The sequence below is a fragment of the Protopterus annectens genome, chromosome 7.part0 (assembly GCF_019279795.1).
Source record: "Protopterus annectens isolate FY-2018-M chromosome 7.part0, PAN1.0, whole genome shotgun sequence".
Classification (NCBI taxonomy): domain Eukaryota; kingdom Metazoa; phylum Chordata; order Ceratodontiformes; family Protopteridae; genus Protopterus; species Protopterus annectens.
Window position 1 is genome coordinate 880,924,589 of NC_056739.1, and position 22,314 is coordinate 880,946,902.

The following is a 22,314-nucleotide window of genomic DNA, read 5'->3' on the forward strand; positions in this document are numbered from 1 at the left end:
AATATAACAAATGGAAGAGAGGTCGAACTACAACTTTGAAAACTGAAATAAACAAGCTGGACAAACAGATTAAGCATAGTGTTAGACAAGATCAAGAAAAATTTGAAGAAAATGTATATAAAGATACTGAGCATAATAGGAAACCTTTTTATAGATACATAAGATGTGAAAGGAGTAAAGATACACAAATTGATAAACTGTGTGCAGATTCTAAAATTTATTCTCAGACACAACAGTTTATAGATATATTTACAAAATCTTATGCAAAACAGTTTGGCTTCACAAAAGGGGTGGTAAGTTGTCCTAGTTAACATCCAGATAACCCCAGATACTGGAATCAGATTAGATTATAGTGAAAAAGAAGTGTGCAAACTGGATCCAAATAAAGTGCAGGGAGGAGACGGAGTAAGTAACATGATCTATAACGATATAATAACAGCTATGAATAAAAAATTGTGCAGTCATGTGATTTATATTCAGCATTTGACAGGGTCATACACAAAACACTGATCAATAAATTAGTACAACTAGGTATTGATGTACTGTTGATAAGATGGATAGTTGCATGGCGTACAAATAGGACATGGCAAGTATCACACACCATCTGGACAGGTGAAATCCTTGGTTGCAGTCAAGGTGTCCCACAGGGCTCTGTCCTAGGCCCTTACTTGTTTAGATTGTATCTTTCAGACCTTACTTTTTCATCTGAGGTGTTCTATATAGTCTATATGCTGATGACCCGAAGTTGGGTAAACTGATTACAAAGTGTTACAGATAAGGAATGTCTGCAAAATAATTTGACTAAATTGACCATTTGGGAACAGGAGAATAATATGTTAATAAATGCATCAAAAACTAAGCATATGAGATTTGGGAGACATAAACTGAAAGGTGAATATTTAATACAGCACACAGTGATTGAAACTGTAGACTCATTTAAGGACCTGGGTATATGGGTAGATTCAGCTATGGAACTGTGGTGGTGGTGCTGCGGTAGCATTGTCGCCTCACAGTAAGACGCTGTCCGGTTCGATTCTCAGCTAGAGCGTCTTCTGTGTGGAGGCATGCATGAATGGGTGTACCTTCATTGAAGGTTGTGCAGCAGGGCTGGTAACTCGGCACGTAAAAATCAACTACCAATCATTAGCAAACTGGAGTTCCGCTGTGGCGACCCCTAACTGGGAAAAGCCGAAAGACACAACAACAACAGCTATGAGTTTTTCTAATGATATCATCCAATTTGCTAATGATAGTTATAGAACTATAGGTTGTATAAAAAGATTTATAAAGTCTAGAAAATCAAACATAATGAAGTAATTGTTGGTTAGTTACATTAGACACAAACTTGAGTATGGAATAAAATTTAGAAACCCTATAGGAAAACAAGCATGAATAAACTGGAAAGAGTACAGCGGAAATGTACAAAGAGCCTCCATGGATGTGAATATCTAAGTTATTATGAAAGACTAAAATATCTGAACTTGTACAGTGTCTCTTACAGATATTTAAGAGGAGCTCTTATTCATGTATATAGGGCATTTAGGGACAGCTACCTCTGAGAATGTTTGGAGATATCAAAAAGTACTAGAGAATCATCAGATAACCTATGTAGAAGATTCTATAGGAATGAGAAGTGTACTAATTGGTTCTCTGACAGAGTACCTGATGCTTGGAACAGACTACCAAATTACATTAAAGCAAGTACTAGTTTAGATATTTTTAAGAACAGCCTGGACATTTATTATGCGAACAAGTGTTTTGCTATATTGGCAAGCTAGAAGGGCATTAATGCCCGTTCATGAAACATTTGTATGTATATATGTGGAAGAATTGGTTTGAGAAGAGGAAGTGATGTAGCAGGTAGAGAAGGTGTAGGGGGTGGGTGGTAGCAGGCAGGAAGTGGATTGAGTGGTTGAAATGGACAAGAAGGGGAGGGACTGGAGGATAAAAGTAATTGATGTGGGGGTGGGTGGGAATGGGGGTAGGGTAGGAGAGCGAAGTGAGCATCTCACTCAGGACAAGGGAAGGATCATGCACCCCAGCCTACAGACCCTCAGCATTTCAATTTGGATTATTCCACATCATCCAAGAACAAGCTTGCCCTAAGCAAACAGTTTCAAGATATTCTGAAGGAATCCAGAAAGCCTAGCACTATGAAGTAATGCTCAGCTAAGTGGAAAAGATTTTTCACCTGGTGCCAGCAGCAACAATACAATCCTGAATCAGCCCAGATTGCTACCATTCTAGATTACCTAGCTAGTCTGTTTGATAAAGGACTATCCTACTCCTCCATTAAAATTAATGCATCTGCCATTTTGGCCCATATACCTGCCCTTCCTCCTGTCTTTTCACATCCCCTGTTAAAACAATTTCTTAGGGGAGTCATTTACATCAGACCGCCTAGGAGTCAACCTTACCCCTCCATGGGACTTTTACTTTGTTCTGGAGAAATTGACCCTGCCTCATTGTGAATTTGTAGCATCTGCCCCACTGTAGTTTCTAACTTGGAAAGTTGCCCTGCTGCTGGATATCACCTCAGCCAGGAAGGTCTCTGAACTGTAGGCTCTCATGGCAGTGAAACTATTTCTAATCTTCCATCCAGCCAGGGTTTCCCTACAAACTAACCCTTCTTTCATGCCCAAGGTGGTTACTGACACTTCTCTAAAGTAAGCCATTCACTTGCCTACATTCTTTCCCATCCCCCAGAGCAAAGGAGAGAAAATGCTCCATTCTTTGAATGTGCATAGGCACCTCCACTACTATCTTGACAGAACAAGATCCTTGAGAAAGTCTGACCAGATTTATATGACCATTGCTCTTGGCACTGAGGGAAAACCAGCTTTTAAACAGACCATCTCAAAATAGATCTCCCACTATCTTTTTTGTTACAGCCATCATGGCAAAAAATCTCCAGAGGCTGTCAGATCACACTCCACTAGGGCTATTGCAACCTCTGCTGCCTTCTTGAAAGGGGTCCCTACTAAGGACATCCTGGAAGCTGTCACCTGGTCATCTGTACATACCTTCACCAAACACTACCACTTGGCAGCCTTTCCTAGATGCAGAGCAGGATTTGCCACTGCCATCCTCTCCGTAATCTCCTTTCTCTCATTTTTCAGCTTAGGGAATATTCCCACAAGTCAGGACTACAACAGTAAAACAAGAAGAACATAGTACAGTTGTGTACGCTTACCATAAATGTAGATGTTCAAGTGTGTGCAGTCTTCTTTCCTTCCCTCCTTCCCACTTAACCTAATAGGGTAGTATACTTCTTTTCTAGCCAAAGGAACACCCCTTGGCCTCTGGCCTTGTAGGGGGTTCTCTTCCTCATTTCCTTATTGCTCACTTTGGGGCTCCTACCTGTTAGGAGATGAGAAAAAAACTGATTTCATGACATAAGTTGGCTCTCTATATACCCAAGAATACTGATGTGGGTTAGGACGTCTACCATCTTTAGCAGGAAGAAAGAATTTTCTCTAGTAGTCAGGCCAGCCAAGGGCTTTCATGGCAGGAAATCCCACAAGTCAGGACTGCAACAGTGAATAACACTCTAACATCTACATTTATGGTAAGTGTACACAACTGTACTTTTTCCACCTGGGGCTTCCTTTTCCTCTGACAGCAATGTCACTGGCATCCTTGGCATGATTTCCAGCTCTAGTTTTAGCTCACCTGGCAACGATTATAAGAATGTTAGTACTAATATCTCTGGTACTTTTAGTGCATTATATCTTCAAGTCTTAAACCTGATGTATTCTTGGGCACAAACCTTACCAGCATTAGTCATGTCAGTTTTCAGGTTCCAGTGTCCTCACTGCCAGTTCTTTCAGTGTAGTTTCTCTTGACATTGGCTGTACAGGTACTGGGTCAGACACTGAAATTTCTGATAAAGTCCTTGGGCAACTTAGACACCGATGTCTCTGTTGCTGCTCCCACTAGTGTCAGTAACCATCATCTTTCAGCCCTCTCTTATAAAGAATTTAAACCAATTCAAGACTTTTCACTCTGGGGAATTTGTGTAGTGGCAGCCCCGGGTATTATTAGCACACCTACAGGTCTTTAGTTTCACTGTGCTCAGCTAAATGAAATTTCTAATTCAGAACCTTCTCTATAAAAAAAAAAGTATGAGATGGCTGTTGTAAAGGCAGCATATGCAAAATTAATCGGATTCCTCAGTTTAGGGTCTTAATGGTGAAGAAGCTAATAGCTCCCCCTTTACTCCCTGAAGATTACTTGGAGATATTTACTGCTAATGCAGAATAAGGGTGTTGGCTTCCTGACTGTGTTCTTTTTTCACAGCAAGCTTCCGAAAGGCCTATCAGTTTTACCATCTGGTTGGTGCTGCCCTTAGTACAACATCTTGAAATACGTCACTGTAATAATGAAAGAACCTGGCTATGGTAGCCCCTGATGTTCATCGTGTTTCACTGTTGCAGTCATTACACTTGGGTTATCCTGCTGGCAGGCTACCCGCAGTCGGCCTGAATTCCAAAGTCTAGGTCCGGCGTCGGTTGCTGTCACCTCTTCCCTGACGTCAGTGCGCCAGGGGTATAAAAGATGCAACCGATGCCATTTTCTTCAGTCTTTCTTGCCGCGCGGTGCCCAAAGCAAAAGCAGTTTGCAAGTGCCAGTCGGCCGACTCCTGAGATTTTCAAAAACGAATTTCAGATCCAAAGTCTTCATTAAAGCTAAGTACCCCATTGGGGAAACTTTTTTTCTTGCTCCAGTCCGATGTCAGAAGAAGTTAACAATTGTATTTCTTGTGGGAAGCAAATACCTCATAAGGATTTTCATTCTTACTGTATTCCTTGCCTAGGCCCTGATCACAATGTTGCTAGCTGTCGGTTTTGTGCTAGATTTAACCAACGCACTGTTAAGCGTCGGTACGATTTTGCCTTTCATTACTTTGGCCGAAGATTCAATTATATAATGCTGTCGGAACAGCCGATGACCGGAGTTTATAAAAAAGCGCAAGGAAAAAGAAAAGGACAGGCATCCGAGGTCCAAAACCGATGACGAGGCTTCCGCTAAGCCAGTCGCCGGTTCGCCAGTTCTCAGTGAGGCGATTTTGCAGCCCCTGGCGCCTGCTACCTCAGAGCCACAGGCCACTGACGACTCCCACGTGGAGCCAGCTAGGCCTCTGGATACTCAAGGTATTGGACACTCGGAAACTATTCCCTCAGATGGGTCTGGAGCCGCTGAGCAGGCATCGGCTTCTGAGGGTGTTTTCAGACCTACACAGTTATATGTAAAGCCTACTTCAGCTTCCAAAGCAAAGACTAAAGCAGTTCTAAAGACAAAGAAACAAGTACAGCATTCTCCTGGACAGACTACCATGCCTAAAAAAACGATGCTCAAAATGGCCGAAGACCTAATTACCTTGATCAGGGGTTCCCATCCCCCTCCTGACAAGAGGCCTAGGCAAGAGACAGAATATGAATCTTCAGATCAGGTTTCCATTTCCTCTGACTCCTCTTCTGAACAGGAATACTCTCTTCCCCCTTATGAGGATTCTGATGCTGAAGAATCAATCCCTTCAGCCTCACCACCTGAGGATTATTCTTTTGGGGAAATCATGCATACCATGGGGGAGCACTTCCACTGAGAGAGCCAAGACTACTCAGAATCTAAGAAAAGGCTTAGAGATTTTCTTTTGTTACCTCAGCACAGGCCTTTGGCTATTCCTCCTGTGTTAGACATTGTAGATGGGTCCCAAAGGGGTCAAGACTTATACTGCAAAAAACCCTATCCCCTCTGATAGAGATTCAAGGGCACAAGACAGATAGGGGAAAAAGGTTTACACTTCTGCTACTTTGGCTGTGAGGGCATTAAATTGTCAATTTCAAATGCTTAAATATCAGCAATACTTAATGTCACTGCTAAAACAGAAAATGTTGTCATATTCTGATTGTGCAGAAAATAAGGAAATGCAGGATTTATTGCATGCAACTGAACAAGTGGGAAAGCATACATTGCAATGTGGTTTTGATTCTCTGGAGGCCTCTTGCAGGGCTGCAGTTACAGGTTCTGTCATTAGGAGGCATGCTTGGTTAAAGGAACAGAATCTGCCTGATCATGTTAAAGTAAAATTATTAGATGCTCCATTACAGCATGATACTTTATTTGGTGTTAAAGCAGAGGAGGACAAACAGTAAAACAATTCTTTACACGCACAGCCACCCAGATTTAGAGATTTAGCAGGAACACAAAGACAAAAGAATTGGTCCTGTCAGTGTCAGACAGGCCACAAAAGCAGATACAGATGCCCCCAGAGGCATCCCAGCCCCAGGTCTCATACAGGCCTAAACAGTGTTGAAGAAAATGGAGGACAAAGCAAAATCTATGCAAACAGTAAAGGATTTCTTACAGGCACAGCCACCCAGATTTAGCAGGAACTGGCCTACAAAGAATTGGTCCTTTTCAGTGTTAGACAGGCCACAAAGAAGCAGATACAGACGCCACAGAGGCAGATGCCAGCCCCAGGGCTCATACAGGCCTAAACAGTGCATCTACCTCCAAAAGCGGAGAAGACCAATCACAGCCATACAGGAAACAGTCCCAATGACTTTCCTCTGCCAGCACCAAGCACTTATCTTTTGGCAGCTCCCTTGGGGGAAAACTAGCACTCTTTTTCTCAAAATTGGCACATGATCACCCAGGACAAATGGGTCTTGAATATAGTGTCCTAGGGCTACAGGTTCCACTTTCACACCCTGCCAAGGGCAAAAGGTATGCCAGACCTGCCACACAATCAATGGGCAGAGGCACAAAAACAAGTTTCATCCCTCATGGACATGAAGGCCATTCAGCAAGTACCACAGCAAGAGAAGGGACAAGGATTTTACTCAAGACTTTTCTTAGTACCCAGAAAAGACAAAGCCTGGAGACCAGTGCTGGACCTGTCTATTCTAAATACATTTCTGGACGTTCCAAAATTCAAAATGTTAACTCTGCAGCAGCTTCTGCCCATGCTGGGCAAGAAGGCTTGGCTTGTAACTTTGGACCTAAAAGAGGCATACCTGCATATTCCAATCAGACAATCTTGCAGAAGATACCTCAGATTCATAGCTGGCTGAATGCACTACCAATTCTCTGCACTGCCCTTTGGCTTATCTACTGTGCCCAGGGTCTTTACAAAATGCCTGGCACCAGTAATTGCATTTTGCAGACAAAAAGGAATTCAAATATATCCTTACTTGGACGATTGCCTTATTCAAGTAGAGAACAAGGACATTCTACTAAAGCATTTGGCGTTTGTAAAAAGATTACTAATTTGCCTAGAGTACACAGTAAATGAAAATAAATCAAAACTAGTACCCTCTCAAGTGATAATATTCCTGGGTGCAAGCTTAAATGCAACTGCCCAGATGGCTTATCTCACGCCAGACAAACAACGGCAACTGACTTCTTACTTCAAAATGTTGGCAACAAAGACCCAGTTATCTGCAAGAAAAATTCTGCAGGCTTTGGGCTTCATGACATCCTGCATTCTGCTAATTCCGTATGCCAGACTGCATATGAGGAAACTACAATGGTATCTAAAAAGTGTTTGGATTCAACATTGTCACAGCTTGGAAACATTAGTTACCCTCATTCCTTGCCTGCAACAGGAGTTTCGATGGTGGGCAAAGGCCTGTGACCACAACAAGGGACAGCCAGGCAGTCAATAACAACAGATGCTTCAAATTATGCCTGGGGGGGCCCACATGGCAGGAAAATGTATTCAGGGCACATGGCCCACAAGCCAAAGGCATCTTCATATCGATCAAAAAGAGATGCTAGCTGTTCAGAATGCCATGACAGCTTTCAAGGATCTACTCCATCCAGGACAACTACTGATAAGGATGGACAATACTACAGTCAGGTGGTACATAAACAAACAGGGAGGCACTCATTCCTACCCCATCTGCAGACAAGCCATGACTTTGTGGGACAGAGCATTGACTTATCAAGTACACCTGCAAGCACAATTCCTGCTAGGAAAGAAAAATACTCTGGCAGACGAACTAAGCAGAAACCTCACGGATCCCCACGAGTGGAAACTGGATCCACAAGTCTTCAGCATGATAATAAAGAAATGGGGATGCCCAGACATAGATCTATTTTCCTCCCCTCACAACTGCCAACTACAGAGATTCTGCACAAGGACGTATCACAAGCAAGCATGGAAAGTGGATGCTCTGTCATTCAGCTGGAAAACCCTAGCAGTATATGCCTTTCCTCCTCTGCCTCTCCTCCCCAAGGTACTCCTAAAGGTCAGACAAGAGAAGCCAAAAATGATTCTGATTGCTCCAGACTGGCCCTGCCAGCACTGATACCCAATCCTAAAGAGCTTGTCTCAAGGCCCAGCCTGGACATTGCCTCTAAGTCTTCATTTACTGACCCAACAAAACAATCAGATCCTGCACAGCCAACTCAGAACCCTAAATCTGGCAGCATGGCGGATAATGTAGCCATTCAGAGCACACATCTCTCTAAAGCAGTGATGGATGTTATTTTGGAGGCCAGGAGGCCCAGTACCAGAAAGTCTTATGCAGAAAAATGGAAAAGATTCTGTGCTTGGAACCAGGCACAAGGAATTGACACGTTTGTACCAAATATTCCTCAGATTTTACAATACCTAACTGAGATGCTGGGCAAAGGCCTATCATTTTCATCAATTAAAATCCATGTCTCTGCCATTTCATCTCATTACAATACGGAACCACCAATTTTTTCACATCCATTGCTAAGACAGTACCTCAGAGGGGCCAAAAACAGAAGACCTCTAAGGAGAGCACCAATACCTGCATGGGACCTCAATTATGTCTTGGAAAAACTCACACAGCCGCCTTTTGTGCCAGCCAATATAGCTGAAATAAAGTTCTTATCTTGGAAAACAGCTCTGCTCCTAGCAATAACCTCTGCAAGACGAGTCTCAGAGTTACAGGCACTCATGGCTGTGGAACCTTTTATCATTTTCCATCCAGACAGGGTTTCTCTGAGGACGAACCCGACATTTATGCCTAAGGTAATGTCCAGTGTGGCCCTTAACCAAACCATTCATTTGCCTACCTTTTATCCAAACCCACAGAATAAAGGTGAGAGACTCCTGCATTCTTTGGACATACACAGACAGCTATGCTTCTACTTGGACAGAACTAAAGCTTTCAGAAAGACTGAGCAGCTCTTAGTATCATATGCTGCAGGATCACAAGGAAAGGCGATCTCAAAGCAGAATATTTCAAAATGGATAGGCCACTGCATTTGTTTCTGCTATTCACAACATGGCAAATCAGTGCCTAAGGTCATTAGGCCTCACTCAACCAGAGCAGCAGCCTTCCTCAGAAGAGTACCAACCAAAGACATTTTAGAGGCTGCAACCTGGAGTTCAGTGCACACTTTTACCAAGCACTACCACTTACCTCTCTACTCTAAATCCAGAGCAGGCTTTGCCACTGCAGTTCTGCAGGGCCTTATAGCCTCTCCTAATCCTATTTAGACCCAGCCACCCAACCTCAGCTTTGGGATTCAACCCAAGTGTAATGACTGCAACAGTGAAACACGATGAACATAGTACAGTTGTGTACCTACCATAAATGTAGATGTTCAAGTGTATTCACTGTTGCAGTCCAGGTTACCCACCCACCACCCCCCTTTTCTTTGCTGGGACTTATCTGTACTTCTCTACCTATACAACCTATGTGGCGTATTTGCTTGTAGATGAAGGAAATGTTTATTTTTGTGCATGCATACTTATTGGCATAATTTTCAGCCTACCAATTTGGGGGTACCTGACATCTGGGGCAAGAAAAACTGAAGAAAATGGTGTCGGCTACATCTTTTATACCCCTGGCGCACTGACGTCAGGGAAGAAGTGACAGCAACCGACGCCGGACCTAGACTTTGGAATTCAGGCCTACTGCGGGTAGCCTGCCAGCAGGATAACCCAAGTGTAATGACTGCAACAGTGAATACGCTCAAACATCTACATTTATGGTAGGTACACAACTGTACTTTCTGAAGCATGCAAGCTTTGTTTTTGATTCCCCTGTACAGTGTTTAATTTGGACAGAGAATCTCAAGTTGTATACTGTAAACTCCGAAGCAGCCCTTTGTAAGGCTGTAGCACCTCTGGGCTCAGCTATCTGCCCACTAGATAGGGAGTTTGTGATGGTGGATTTACTTGTAATGTAAATATTCACTCGTCTTTGAGAGTGTTGAGCCACCTCACATGCATGGTTTATTTTTAAAGACCCAGACCACTACCTCCTGAAACAGTACAATCAGTGTTGTGTATAATGGGGTGGAAAGTGCAGTCAGAGCAGCAGGATCCAGCACTGTTTGTGCATGTCACAGTGTGTGCCAAGCTGACATTTTTGCATTCATCCCTTTGTTGGATCTCTTGCGTTTCTTAAATAAAAAGAGTGCAAAGTTAATCCAAAAGTCCAGATAAAATCACCTTAGTTAGCAGACCTAGGAAAATGTCTCTCTAACGCCCTTCCTGTGGGAGGAGTAAACATGACTTGTTGAAGTTTCAAGTAGTTTATTCAGTTAAGTAGGAAGCTGGATGAGTGTTCTTATTCTATTATAATTGTCATTATTGGGGGGGGAGTAATCTTTTCCCCAAGGTTCTTGCTAAAAGGACAAAACATTCAAAAATGGAGTCTTCCATTAATAGCTAGTTCTAGCAGTGAAATTATATTAATGCTATTTTTTTTTCTTTGCTTACCTTCAGTTATGAATACCAGATTCTTGCAGCATCATAGTGTATTCTGCTGTCCGTTTTCTTTTGGATGTCCTTATTCTTTTGAAGTATGTATTTTAATAACTGGAGCATTTTTGAGTCCTTTTAGTAAAACAAGTGTCACATTCCTTTTCATTATTCTACATCATGCATTTTAGAGCTCATGTTCTGTTAGCTGTAATTCTGAGCTGCAGTACAGGGATTAGAATTTACTGTACCACTTTCTTTAGGTAGCTATTTCAAGGTAAAGTTGAGACTTTAAAAATCCGGGTATTAGAAAACTTAATTGGCTGATTCCTGCAGTTAACCATGTCCTTTTGGTTTACATCTTTCTTTTTCTTCTTTTGCAGTGCTTGGGTTATACTCTGTTTTACTGTCTCACTTTAATTATTCTAAGATGGGTTTCACATAAATGTATGCAAATGTGCAGGGCCATCAAAGCTTAACTGAAAATATAACGTTCCGGAAAGGGAGAGTCATATTTTTATTCTATATGCTTCCACTTCTTCTGAGACCTCAGTATGTTAACCCATCTGATCCGTCTAAATGCCTGATTATGAACTCCGTTTATATTACATTTGCTTGATAGCGGAAGAAGACAGACTATGTAATCTCCCTTTAACTGCTTTTAACTCTCTACCTTCCCTTCATCCATACTTTTCAACTGTCCTGATTTTCACAGAATGTCCAGATTTTTGCCTCATATTTTTGGTCTGTTCCTCATAAAATTTGTGGTTTTCTTACAAATCACTGAGGATTGAAGTCTAAAACTGACATGCATTTGAGTTTCAGACATCATATCCTTCAAACAATTCACACCAACACAAAACCTATCATTCTAGCAGCATTCTACGATTATAAGAACAATGTTTAAAATATGCTCCTATTTTGGGCCCTCGCCACCCCAATATTTTCTGTTTTGTCCAGATTTCTTGTGCTAAGAAGTTGAGAAGTATATCTCCGTTCTTGCCTTCCCCTTTTTGTAACATTCCCTTACCCTTGTGTGTGTGAATTCTTTCTTGGCCACCCATGCTGATAGTTCCATGGGTCTGTCTCTCTCTCTCTCTCTGAAGAAGCATTTCTGGAAATCCAGGGTATAGATCATGTTTGCAGTTTTGCCTGAGCTTATCTACTTATACTTTTTACAGTTATAACATTTCCAATCATGTCTTCTGGTTTCATGTAAGTGCTATACCTCTTCTAATCTCATAATATTCCTTTCTTTCCATTTCCTGGATCTTTCTTGTGATTTCCTTCTGGATTCCTACTAGCAGCTTGATGTCCCCTACCTTGTATGGCCTCCAGAACTTCACTTGGTTCTCAAGGTTTGGTCTGACCAGAGCCCTCTAGATTGGAAACATTATATTTTTGCAGCTAGAGTTCCTTAAGGATATACAAGCCGGACATGTACAGGGTAGTGGAGGATTTGGGAGTTGGGACAAGACTGCAAAACTGGTTTTCTGCATTGTTGAATAGTAGGACACATATGGTTGTGGTGAGAGAGACCTTGTCAGGCTTGGGAAAGTTGACTAATGAAGTATGTCAGGAGTCTGTTTTGAGTCCACTACTGTGTAGCATTTGTGTAATAGATCCATTTAAGGGAAATGAGAGCAGGAACAGCCTCTTCTTTTTCAACACACACATAGGTATAGCAGTAGAGGATCTGAGGAAAAGTTTAGGGAAGGAGCTGGAAAGGCAGATGAAGTGGGCAGGAGGAAGGTCACAGTTGAGTTAATTTCAGACAAATGCACAGTACTGCTGTTGGGCCATAACAACCATAGTGTGAAGTAACAGCTGTGGTAGTGGAACTGATGGCGACAAAGCAAGAAAATGATCTGGAGCATGTTGCTCACACCTGGATTAGACCACTAGGAGCAGTGAATGAGAGAAGTGGCAGCAACTCTGTGACAGTCAGATGCCTTGCAGAAGCCCAAGTAGTCAATGGCTGTTGGTATTCCCCTGTCAAGTCCAGTTTCAGCCCAGATGTAACAGTATGTTAGGTTTGACTAAAAGCTTCTCCTGGCCTTAAGTGCTTATTGATTGCTTCTTTTATGATTACCGCAATGTAAATGCTTCTTTTAAGATTACCGCAATGTAGGAATGCTACCAGACTTCCTTCAAGATATGGGAAGCTCATCATTAATTCGAATTCTGGAACTGTTTGTACCAGACAAAGGAGGATAGAAAGCTTCCCCCACACTCACTTCTGTCTTATCGTCATTACTCACATGCTTAGTTGTGTTCATCTGCTAGTAGCTATTGTGACAGCCCAGTTTTGTAGAATTTTCTTGATCCTTGTTAACTTCAGGAAACGGAAATACCATAGACTGCCAGATTGTGTGACACACACAAACACAAAACATCAGCTTTCAACCTGTGTTCCTTACTTCTGCAGCATCCTCTGTTTGACTGATAGGATCTCCAGTGTGCCAGTGTTGCAGAAAGGATAGTGAGGTTTTCACAAAGGATTAATGCATTTTCTGGCACATTACCTCTCTGCCCTAGATTGCATCTTTTAGTGTGATCACTTGATAATCAGACAGTAATGCTGGTGCTTTGATGAGACATCTTTTATCTTCAGTGTACACAAACATACATTACTGCATATTTTTTTGTGAATGTGTCTGCTTTACAATTGCTCAGAACATAGCTAAGACATATCTAACACTCATATCTGCATTTCTTCTGCAAGCCTGTGCTACACTGCATTAAGTTACACAACTAGAATGGTTGGAGTATGACTAATTTTTTTTATAGTTAATTGCAAATTAAGTTAACTTAACTGCCATTGGTTGCATTTGTATTTAAATATGCCTTAAAGAAACTTCTATTCAGAAATATGTTTTTATTTTGTAGGTAAGGAAGGAATAGTAGCCTGCCAGCTGCTTCCATCAACCATCTGTCTCATACACTGCCGGGTTCATGCTGGAATGTTGACTTTGTGGTTGAGGTCATCTTCATCTGTTCTGCCTGACTGTTTGTTGTATCATTGTCAAAAAGTGATGGAAGAGCTTCACTTATGAGTTCTGTTTCTGAAGAGTGTGATGTGTTACATTGGGAAGTTAGATGATAAGGTGTCTGCAGTAGCCTTCCTTTGAAGCATTTCCTAACAGTGATGGCAGGCGAGTCTGTTATTGGAATGCCAGTGCCTCTTGAAAGACAAAGGCAAGGCTGATCTGCGCTGTTGATTGCTCTTACAGGACACAGTGTTACACATTACAGTAACATTTATGCACTATTTCTAACCAGTATATCATTGCATTTTTTGAAAAAGCAGAGCATCTCACTTGTGCCTACTCAGGAAATGCCACCATTTTTTCACACAAGTTTTCTTTTATGATGCACTTTCTTGTAGTTTTTGAATGTTTTTTTATGTTGAAGTTTTTTTCTAAGCATGGCTTGAATGTCAAGCTTGGAAGTACATGTTCCCATTTTCTAGTCATTGCACTGACTAAGGTGTTTATAAAGCTCTGAGATTTTATAGTTTTAAAGTGTGGACCTGATCATTATTTAAAGACATGGAAAATGCAGCAAATTGCTTTTGAGGTGTTAACAATGTAATTTCACTTACTGTGGAAAATAATAATGAATATTTGACTGTAACACTGCAGAATCCTTCAAACAGATCTAGGAAGCAGAAGCAGCTTTATCAGTGATGTGCCATGTTCTAACAGTTGTTAGTTCAATACATTGCCCTGCTCCAGCTGCTTTTCATAGCTCTGAATACTTGCATTCCCACTTAAGTATCAACCTGTTTTTTGAAAAAGAAGACTGGTACATAATTTCCCTGGTATTCCATTTAAGTAAATGTGTTGGTTTATTTTTAATTTGGTTTCCCAGAAATAAGGCATTGTTGCAGTGGAGTCCTTTTGCAATGGCAGGAAACATGCTGTGTGTCGAGAAGAGTGCAAGGAGGATGGAGGAGAGCTCTATTTGGCATTGTAAATTATACCTGCAGAATGTCATTCTTCATTTTTGATGACTCAGAAGTAAGCTCTCTGGAGCATTCACTTTCTTCATGGCAACTTCTGAATTAAAAGAGTAGCCAAATTAAAGCAAGTTGATGAAGATAATTTGTCAGGCTAAGTCATGTTTTGGGATTTGTTTCCTACGTTTTTTTCACTGTATGTGGGTTCTTGAGTCTTGTGTGATTACAGGAATTGTCTTAACTTATTTAGCAATAGGTTGTAATAAGCTAGGCTTTAAAAGGTGCTAATTCATATTGTTGCATTATTTTACACTTTCAGAATCTGCCATTGTTTGCACTGCTTATGTTTAGGTTAACTAGAGAGAGAGAGAGAGAGAGACAACAAGTTCCATTTGTTAACCAGGTTCAAGTACTTGCACGTGTCTCCACTGATTGATCAGTGCTACAGTGTGGGGGGTTGAACTCCACTACACTCATAGCCAGCTTTAGGCACCAGTGAACCCTGCGGTCACTGGGGGCCCCCTGTTCCCAGGGGAGGCCCAACAACAGCAAATTGTCTTATCCTGATATTTTATAACGTCTGTCAAACCAACAAAAGCTACTAGAGCATTCTTGAATACTTAATAAACCACATGACATGGATAATAACTCTTATTTATATCTCCTTTAAAATTCAAAGATATTTCTGGTTGTAGTAACAGTGTTTTGTCAAGTAACAGGCATCACTGACATATAGTGCCCCTGGCTTAGCTAAATCCTGCTGTTGGACATGTTCTCCACCAAAACTAACTTCATATCCATCTTTAGTCCCTGCTATACCCGTGGCTGCAGGGGGCCCCCCTTAATCATCCTCGACTGTGTGGGGGCCCCACAAAAGCTGCTGCTGCCTAGGGAAAATGAGGAAGAAGAAATGTATTAATTTCTTAATTATGCCCTTTAACCGTAATGGGGCTGTTATATGACTGTGTTAGGATGAAGTTGATAATGAACACGAGCAAGGTAAACACTAGAGAGATCAGCAGCTCAGAGTGACTTATCTCAGTGCAAATTTTGGTTTTAAAGAAGAGCTAATACTTCCGATCATCAGGGATGGTTTTCTCTTTCAGGGAGTTTTATGAATAAAAGCAGAACACCAGATGCTATAACTCTGAATTCCTTTGCTTAAGAATGCAGTGCTGTCTCAAAAATAATAAAACAATGGCTCAGAATCAGGACTACATTTTAAATAGTACTCTAATTTGCTCAAAAAGTTAATCAAGTAACACCTTTTGCATCAACACATATTTTTGGACAGTAAGTGTAAAACTCAGATGTCTGGATTAATTGACAGTTTGTAATCTTGAATGATTTACCAGCAAATCAAACTTTTTACAAAGGAGAAAGCAAATGTATGAACAAAATCAGGGAAGGTCTGTGAAATCAGGGACAGTGACAGGGTATGCCTTACTTCCCAATGAGGTAAATAAGTGACTTACCCCTGCTGCTGTTTGACAATTTCTAGACAGGAGTTACTGATGTGGTGTGGCAGTACCAGTGTTGCACAATGTATTGCTATTTGCTGAAATAAGTACAAAGGAGTACTGCTATAGCTTATTTTGTGTGTGTGTGTGTGTGTGTGTGTGTGTGTGTGTGTGTGTGTGTGTGTGTGTGTAAAATATCACTGAGTTTTAGCTGTGCACACCAGTGATTATTCTTCTGGGTATCAGTAAAAAAATGTACCTAACAAGTAATTATATTTCAAAAGTAAGACATAAAATATATCACAGAACATTCAGGCACTTAGCTCTTCTTAGAGTCTGGTGGACCTCACTCACCAAACTGTATAAATGGGTACTGGGGGGCTCCCTTAATCATCCTTGACTCTGTGGGGACTCCCACAAAAGCTATCGCTGGTTGAAGAAAAATGAGGACTAAAATGTATCAATTTTCGGATTGAGCTGTTTAACCTGAAGAGTGCTGATATATGACCCTTTTAGGATAAAGCTGACAATAGCCTCTGTTTTAACAACACCCATTCTAAAACCAGCCCTGCTCAAATGTGTGTGTACAGAAAGCTGCTGTAGGTTATGGGGGCTGGGTATTATGTGGTTATTACAGTTTTAATTTTCATCACATTCAAACCTTAGAGGTGTGCACATGAAGTCATTATAGCTTATGTTTGAGCTGAGGACAGTGAGGTCATTATTTACTTTTCTCACAGACCTCAGAGGTGTAAAAAGAAGGTTACTATAGCTTGTGTAGGGGGTGATGTACTGTCTAGGAGCAGTAAAGTAGAATAGATAACTGAAATTATTCTCACAATCACACATCAGGCACATATACATGGGGCTTACTTTAAGGGTCAAGGGTGAGGAAGCATGCTATGTATACATATCAGCAGTCACTTGAGATATATGGCTAAGGCAATATAAATATTTGCTTTCATCCCAGTCTAACATCAGAGGGATGCGTAGGCAGTGACTGTTTTTGTGGGGGGTTAGGGAGGCAGGCAGTATTCCCAGATAAGACCTATGTATTCCCACAACCGGCTTGTTAGTTTATTGTGAGGTACTATTTTGTCAGCTTTGAACATTAAGCCTTGGACGCAACTTATGTGGGGCACCAACTTAATTGAGTTATTTCCTAAATGGTTATTACTGAGCTGTCTTGGTCAGCAAAGGTGTGCTGAAAGGATACAAGGAAAACTAAAGCTGAACAGCAACAGTGAATTTCTTTCCTTAATCATAATTTCTGTTCAAGCCATTATTGGATGAAAAGGTTGTGTAAAAAGAAAAAAAATTAAAATGCACTTCAATGCATGTAGAAAGTTATGGTTTCCTGAAAAAGCTGAGAGCAAGGCAAAATGTGAGAAAAGGAAGAAAAAAGTAATGTGCATGGTATGGGGAGCCCAAAACGGGGGGGGGGGGGGTGTCAGAGGAGAGGCCTGGGTGGTGTGTTTGGGGGGGGTGTTGAAACAGTAGGCCTAGTCATTACTTCATTTAAGTCCAGACCTTTACATACAGTTATAATGTATCATTGTTGCAACTAAATGCCAGGAACTGTAAGTGTCCCTTTGTTAGACAGGTCAACAAAGTGTGACATATAGGCCTGGTGTAATGTAAGAGGTTGTAGCTACAGGTCTGTCTGTGTGTACTACTCCTAAAAGTTTGCAGCACAAACTAAAAGTTTCTTAGGAGGTGTGGCTTTGACAGGATGATACTTGTACTTGAAGTGCCTAGGGGCCCCCTACTTGACATTTGTTGGGGGCCCCCAAAATGCTAACACCGGCCCTGACTACACTATCTTACACAACATAGTTACCACACTCTTTATATATCATTGTATTTATAACTACCACCCCATGCTGAACATTGGTTCTTTAAAAGAATAAGGCTGAAATAAGTACGCTTAAAACAAACATTTAAATATTCTAGCATCTTACACAAAAGCTACTTTATAAATTCTTACTTAAAGAGGTTATATGAGTTTTGGTTTCGTTATATAGAAAAAAGTTACTTAACGAGAAGTAAGTTGCTTCATTTTTATTTTACCCAGCTTTTTATAGTATACTTTGTCATTAAAGCACAAATGATCAACTTGGTATTCTCAAAATTATGTTCCTCATTAGGTCACTGCTGCACTATATTAGTTATGTCCTGTGTACAGTACAACAGCTGGGTAGCTTTCCCAAAGTTTGAGTACTATCCACATGCCTAGATCATTAATAGCTAGAGCTATAAATGGAGATAAATCAATGATATGAACTCCAAGCCCTTCAGCGCTTTCCTGTCTTTGAAGAATATTCCTTTTGCAAACTTTAGAGGATATGAGAGACACTCTTGTCGATCATGGGGGAGGGAGCAGTGAATGCTTCTCTGCCTGACCAGATTAAAATGCCTGCTTCCCAGGGCGGTGTCTCTGATATGAGTAGGTAAGAGTTTCCTTGTAAAAATAAGCAGAAAGTTAAACATTTATCTTCTCCTGTCTCTCTTAATCTTGAACAGGAAGATTCATTGGACTTAACTTAGGTCTTAGTCAAGTTTCTTAACCCCTTACATCATAGCTCCTCTGGTAAGAGAAAAAGAAATTCTGTTTATAAATAAATATTCCTTGTTTGATGACCAAGAAAATGAATGGAAGGGGACAACTTGTGTTAACTCTCTTCAGGCAACATAGTCAGACTCTCAGGATATTGTTTCTTGTGATTTTCCCTCCAAAGAATTTTTCTTTCCTGAAACTATTTCTAGAATGAATTAATAATTTTAACTGGAATAGATTTGCAGATGACTGCAAGCTAGGAGCAGTCATTGAATCCCCTAATGACAGCCATGCTGCAGGACGATTTGTCCCAGATAAATAACTGGTGCCAAAGTCATGGATTGAAACTAAATGCCAAAAATATATTATTGTATCCTTTGGGAAGTCATCTATCCCAGGGATCTACCACATTGACAGTACACCTCTAAGAGTTGAATCAGTTGTTCGGGATTTGGGAACTTATATGGACCATGACCGAATGTTTGACCAACATGTGTCCATTGTTGTAAGAATGTCCTTTGATATTGCACAACTTATAAACAAAGGGATTGTGTCTAGATCTAGGTGCATCTTTTCCCCCCTTTACTTAGCTCTCATTAGGCCAGTCATTGAATATAATGTCCCCTTTGACATGTATCTGTCCAGGCAAATGCAACAACTGGAACGCCCACAGCAATAACTTACTAAAAGGATACAAGGCCTAAACAACATGTCATACATGGACCCGTCACTGTATTCTGTATCCTACAGACTGTTAGGAGGTGACCTCTGTCTGCAAGGAATGATCTGACCCATTATTGATGGGAGTACTGTACAGAACAAGTCAAATAGCATCAGAAATACCCTGCCAGGATATCTAAACCTCTTCCACATCATCAACAGAACAGTTTGGAGGGACAGGTATATCTTGCAGGGGATACTGTTGCTCTGGGACAGACCTCCGAGCCACATAAAAGTTCATCCCTGCCCACATTCAAGCACAACTTAAATCTATGGATGTGAAACAGAATTTTACCCAGGACTGCCTCCGTACTACTAATTGACAGAGGCAGCTCCTAAAAGTTTTATCCCGTACATGGGTCCCCTCAAATTATCTATGGTATGATCCTAGTTATTTTCTTTAGGGTTAATGTATAATTATTGACCACGGAATGGGTAAGGCCACTCTATAACCAAATGGGATAGGTTATTTCGAGATCAAAAAGGGAAGTTGGCTAGTCTTAAAATGACCTGCAAGGACAGCTAGCCTAATACTTACCTGGCGACTAGCGGTTATTCAGTGCTTCTGTGGAACCCTACTGATATCTGCATTGCTTACTGTACTTAAAATTCATTGTTGCACTTTAAAAAGTTACTGTTTGTCGTTTTTGCTTGTATATCTGTAACATAGTTGTAGGCTACACACACAAGTGCGCTAGCCTCCTCTGTGTATTTTGAGTTATTTAAGTTGCTGCATTTTTGTTATCTGTGAAAAAAGAAAAAAATACAAAAAATAATCCCCCTGCTTTCCCGCCTTTCTGTACTAGTCTAGTCCGGTTTTCAGGCTTTGCTGAATCCAGGATTGTGGTTAAGGTTCCTGTGTTGCCATTATCATACTTAAACAGTTAGGTGGCTTCCTTGTTCACTCTGAGCCGCTTATCTGTCCCTGTACGAGTGGTCCCAGCCCAGCAACTTGTAGCTCACTGGCCATATTGGGCTAATTTCTATCCTTTTGTTCTTCCTGATATAAAAATCGCTTAACGCGATTTTGCACATCGGGCAGCGCTGGTTAATCGGGTTTAAACTATTCCCGGCTCCACAAAGTGTACTCTTCACTTCCCTTGGAACTGCTCAAACTCTCAAATTAAACAGTCTATTCTAAGTCTAAAACCCTGCACTTGCTCATATAAGCAATTTCTATATGTTAAGCACTAATAATCTAAATAAGTACTACATCCTCATAAACTCCCCTTGAGTACTTTATCCCCTATTGGTCCTTTCTGATTCAGTTGCAAAGGAGTTCCCTATACTTTTCTAGCATGTCCAAAGGTCAGTTACTGGTTTCCTCTCCAGTCCAGCTGGTGAATCTGGGAATCTTGAGGCAATGTTACAACTGCCTCATGTACACAGACAACCCTCTCCTCCTCCCAACAAGTACAAATATATGTGATAGATGCAACCATATAGCCAAACTGGAAGCTGAGCTCTCTCGACTCAGTACTGGCGTAACCAGTCAGGAGGGGAAGGTAACCACACACACCACAAATCCAGTCTCACATAGTCCTACCACAACTGCAGACCAAACACATAAACACACAAATACATACTCGGAGACTCTAAATAAAAATCTGCCAAAACAGCAGAGATCTCCAAAGCAGACACCCAAGCGACCGCTACCCCAAAACAAAACACAGGTAACACATAGCTCACAAAGTCAGTGTGCCAAACAGCCACAGCCCTTAAGGCTTAACAACATACCTGATACACTTGTAATAGGTGACTCTATAGTCAGACACACTGACGTCACACTCACCAGGCTGAACAAAGAAAAGGTCACAGTGAGCTGCCTGTCAGTCGCTAGAATAAGCCACATAACACAAGCACTCAGGTCACTCCAAAGCAAGTACAAATATGACTCAGTCATTGTCCATGCTGGTGTGAATGACCTGAGATGTACCTCCCTGGACTACATGAAAAGAGACATAGAGGAGCTCTCTGATCATGTAGCCCAGGCCGGTATGACCCTGACCTTGAGCAGCATCTTACCCTCACCAAGAATGATGCCTCAGTATAAAGACAAAATTTCAACAATTGGCTTAAGTATTGGTGTCATTCAAAGGGGATCCAGTATCTGTCTGCCTGGGATGACATGCTCGACAAGCCACGTTGCTTCGCAAGGGACGGCTTGCACCTGTCACCCCTGGGCTTTTGGATATTGGCAAAGGCTCTTGCCACCCCCATAGTGCCTTTTTTAGGCAAGGCTCAAAAGACAAACCCACCTCCTTAGACAACACAAGTAGAAAGAAACTAAGGGTAATGGTGCTCAACGCCAGAAGTCTAAACCTCAAGATGCAAGCTCTCGAAGCCCTCCTCAGTATGGAGAACATCGATGTCTGTACAGTGACAGAAACCTGGTTCAAGTCTCCCGAGAGCACCCCAGCACTACCAGGTTATATCTCATATCATGCTTTTCGGCCCCAAAACTCAGACCGAAACACAAAAGGTGGGGGAGTATCCATATTCATCAAGGACACCCACACCTCCAGGTTAGTGGCATTGCACGAAGCATCGGAGACCATCCATGTGCAACTAACAGTGGGCAAAAGACACTGGAGAATATGAAGGTCTCTCCAAACACCATCATATTGGGGGACTTCAACTATCCAAACATAGACTGGGAGCATTACTCAAGCCCCAACACCCTAGCCCAGAGGTTCCTAGAATTCATAAACTCAAATGCTATGGAACAATTGGTCACCACTCCCACAAGAGGGGAAAACATACTAGATCTGATCATCACCAACATGGGGACACAATGTTCCATACCAGAAGTATACCCCTCATTGGTAAGATCAGACCATAAATTAATCTCACTAGAAATCCACATCCCGCCCCCACCCCAGCACAAAAGACCACAGTGAAGAACTTCTCAAAAGCTAACTTC

General features: G+C 41.5%; 1 protein-coding gene across 3 annotated transcripts in view; it reads left to right on the top strand.

The window, feature by feature from the left end:
- The window catches only part of AP4E1 (adaptor related protein complex 4 subunit epsilon 1), a 564,842-nt gene extending 550,046 nt beyond the window's left edge, over nucleotides 1-14,796 (top strand). For 2 of the 3 annotated variants that reach the window (XM_044077456.1, XM_044077457.1), the window contains exon 21: nucleotides 13,583-14,796. In XM_044077456.1, coding sequence (XP_043933391.1) covers nucleotides 13,583-13,749 — 167 coding nt within the window. In that variant the 3' untranslated portion in view covers nucleotides 13,750-14,796. The remainder of the gene's footprint in view (nucleotides 1-13,582) is intronic. The other variant, XM_044077458.1, reaches the window with a different exon arrangement.
- The last annotated feature ends 7,518 nt before the right edge of the window (nucleotides 14,797-22,314 follow it).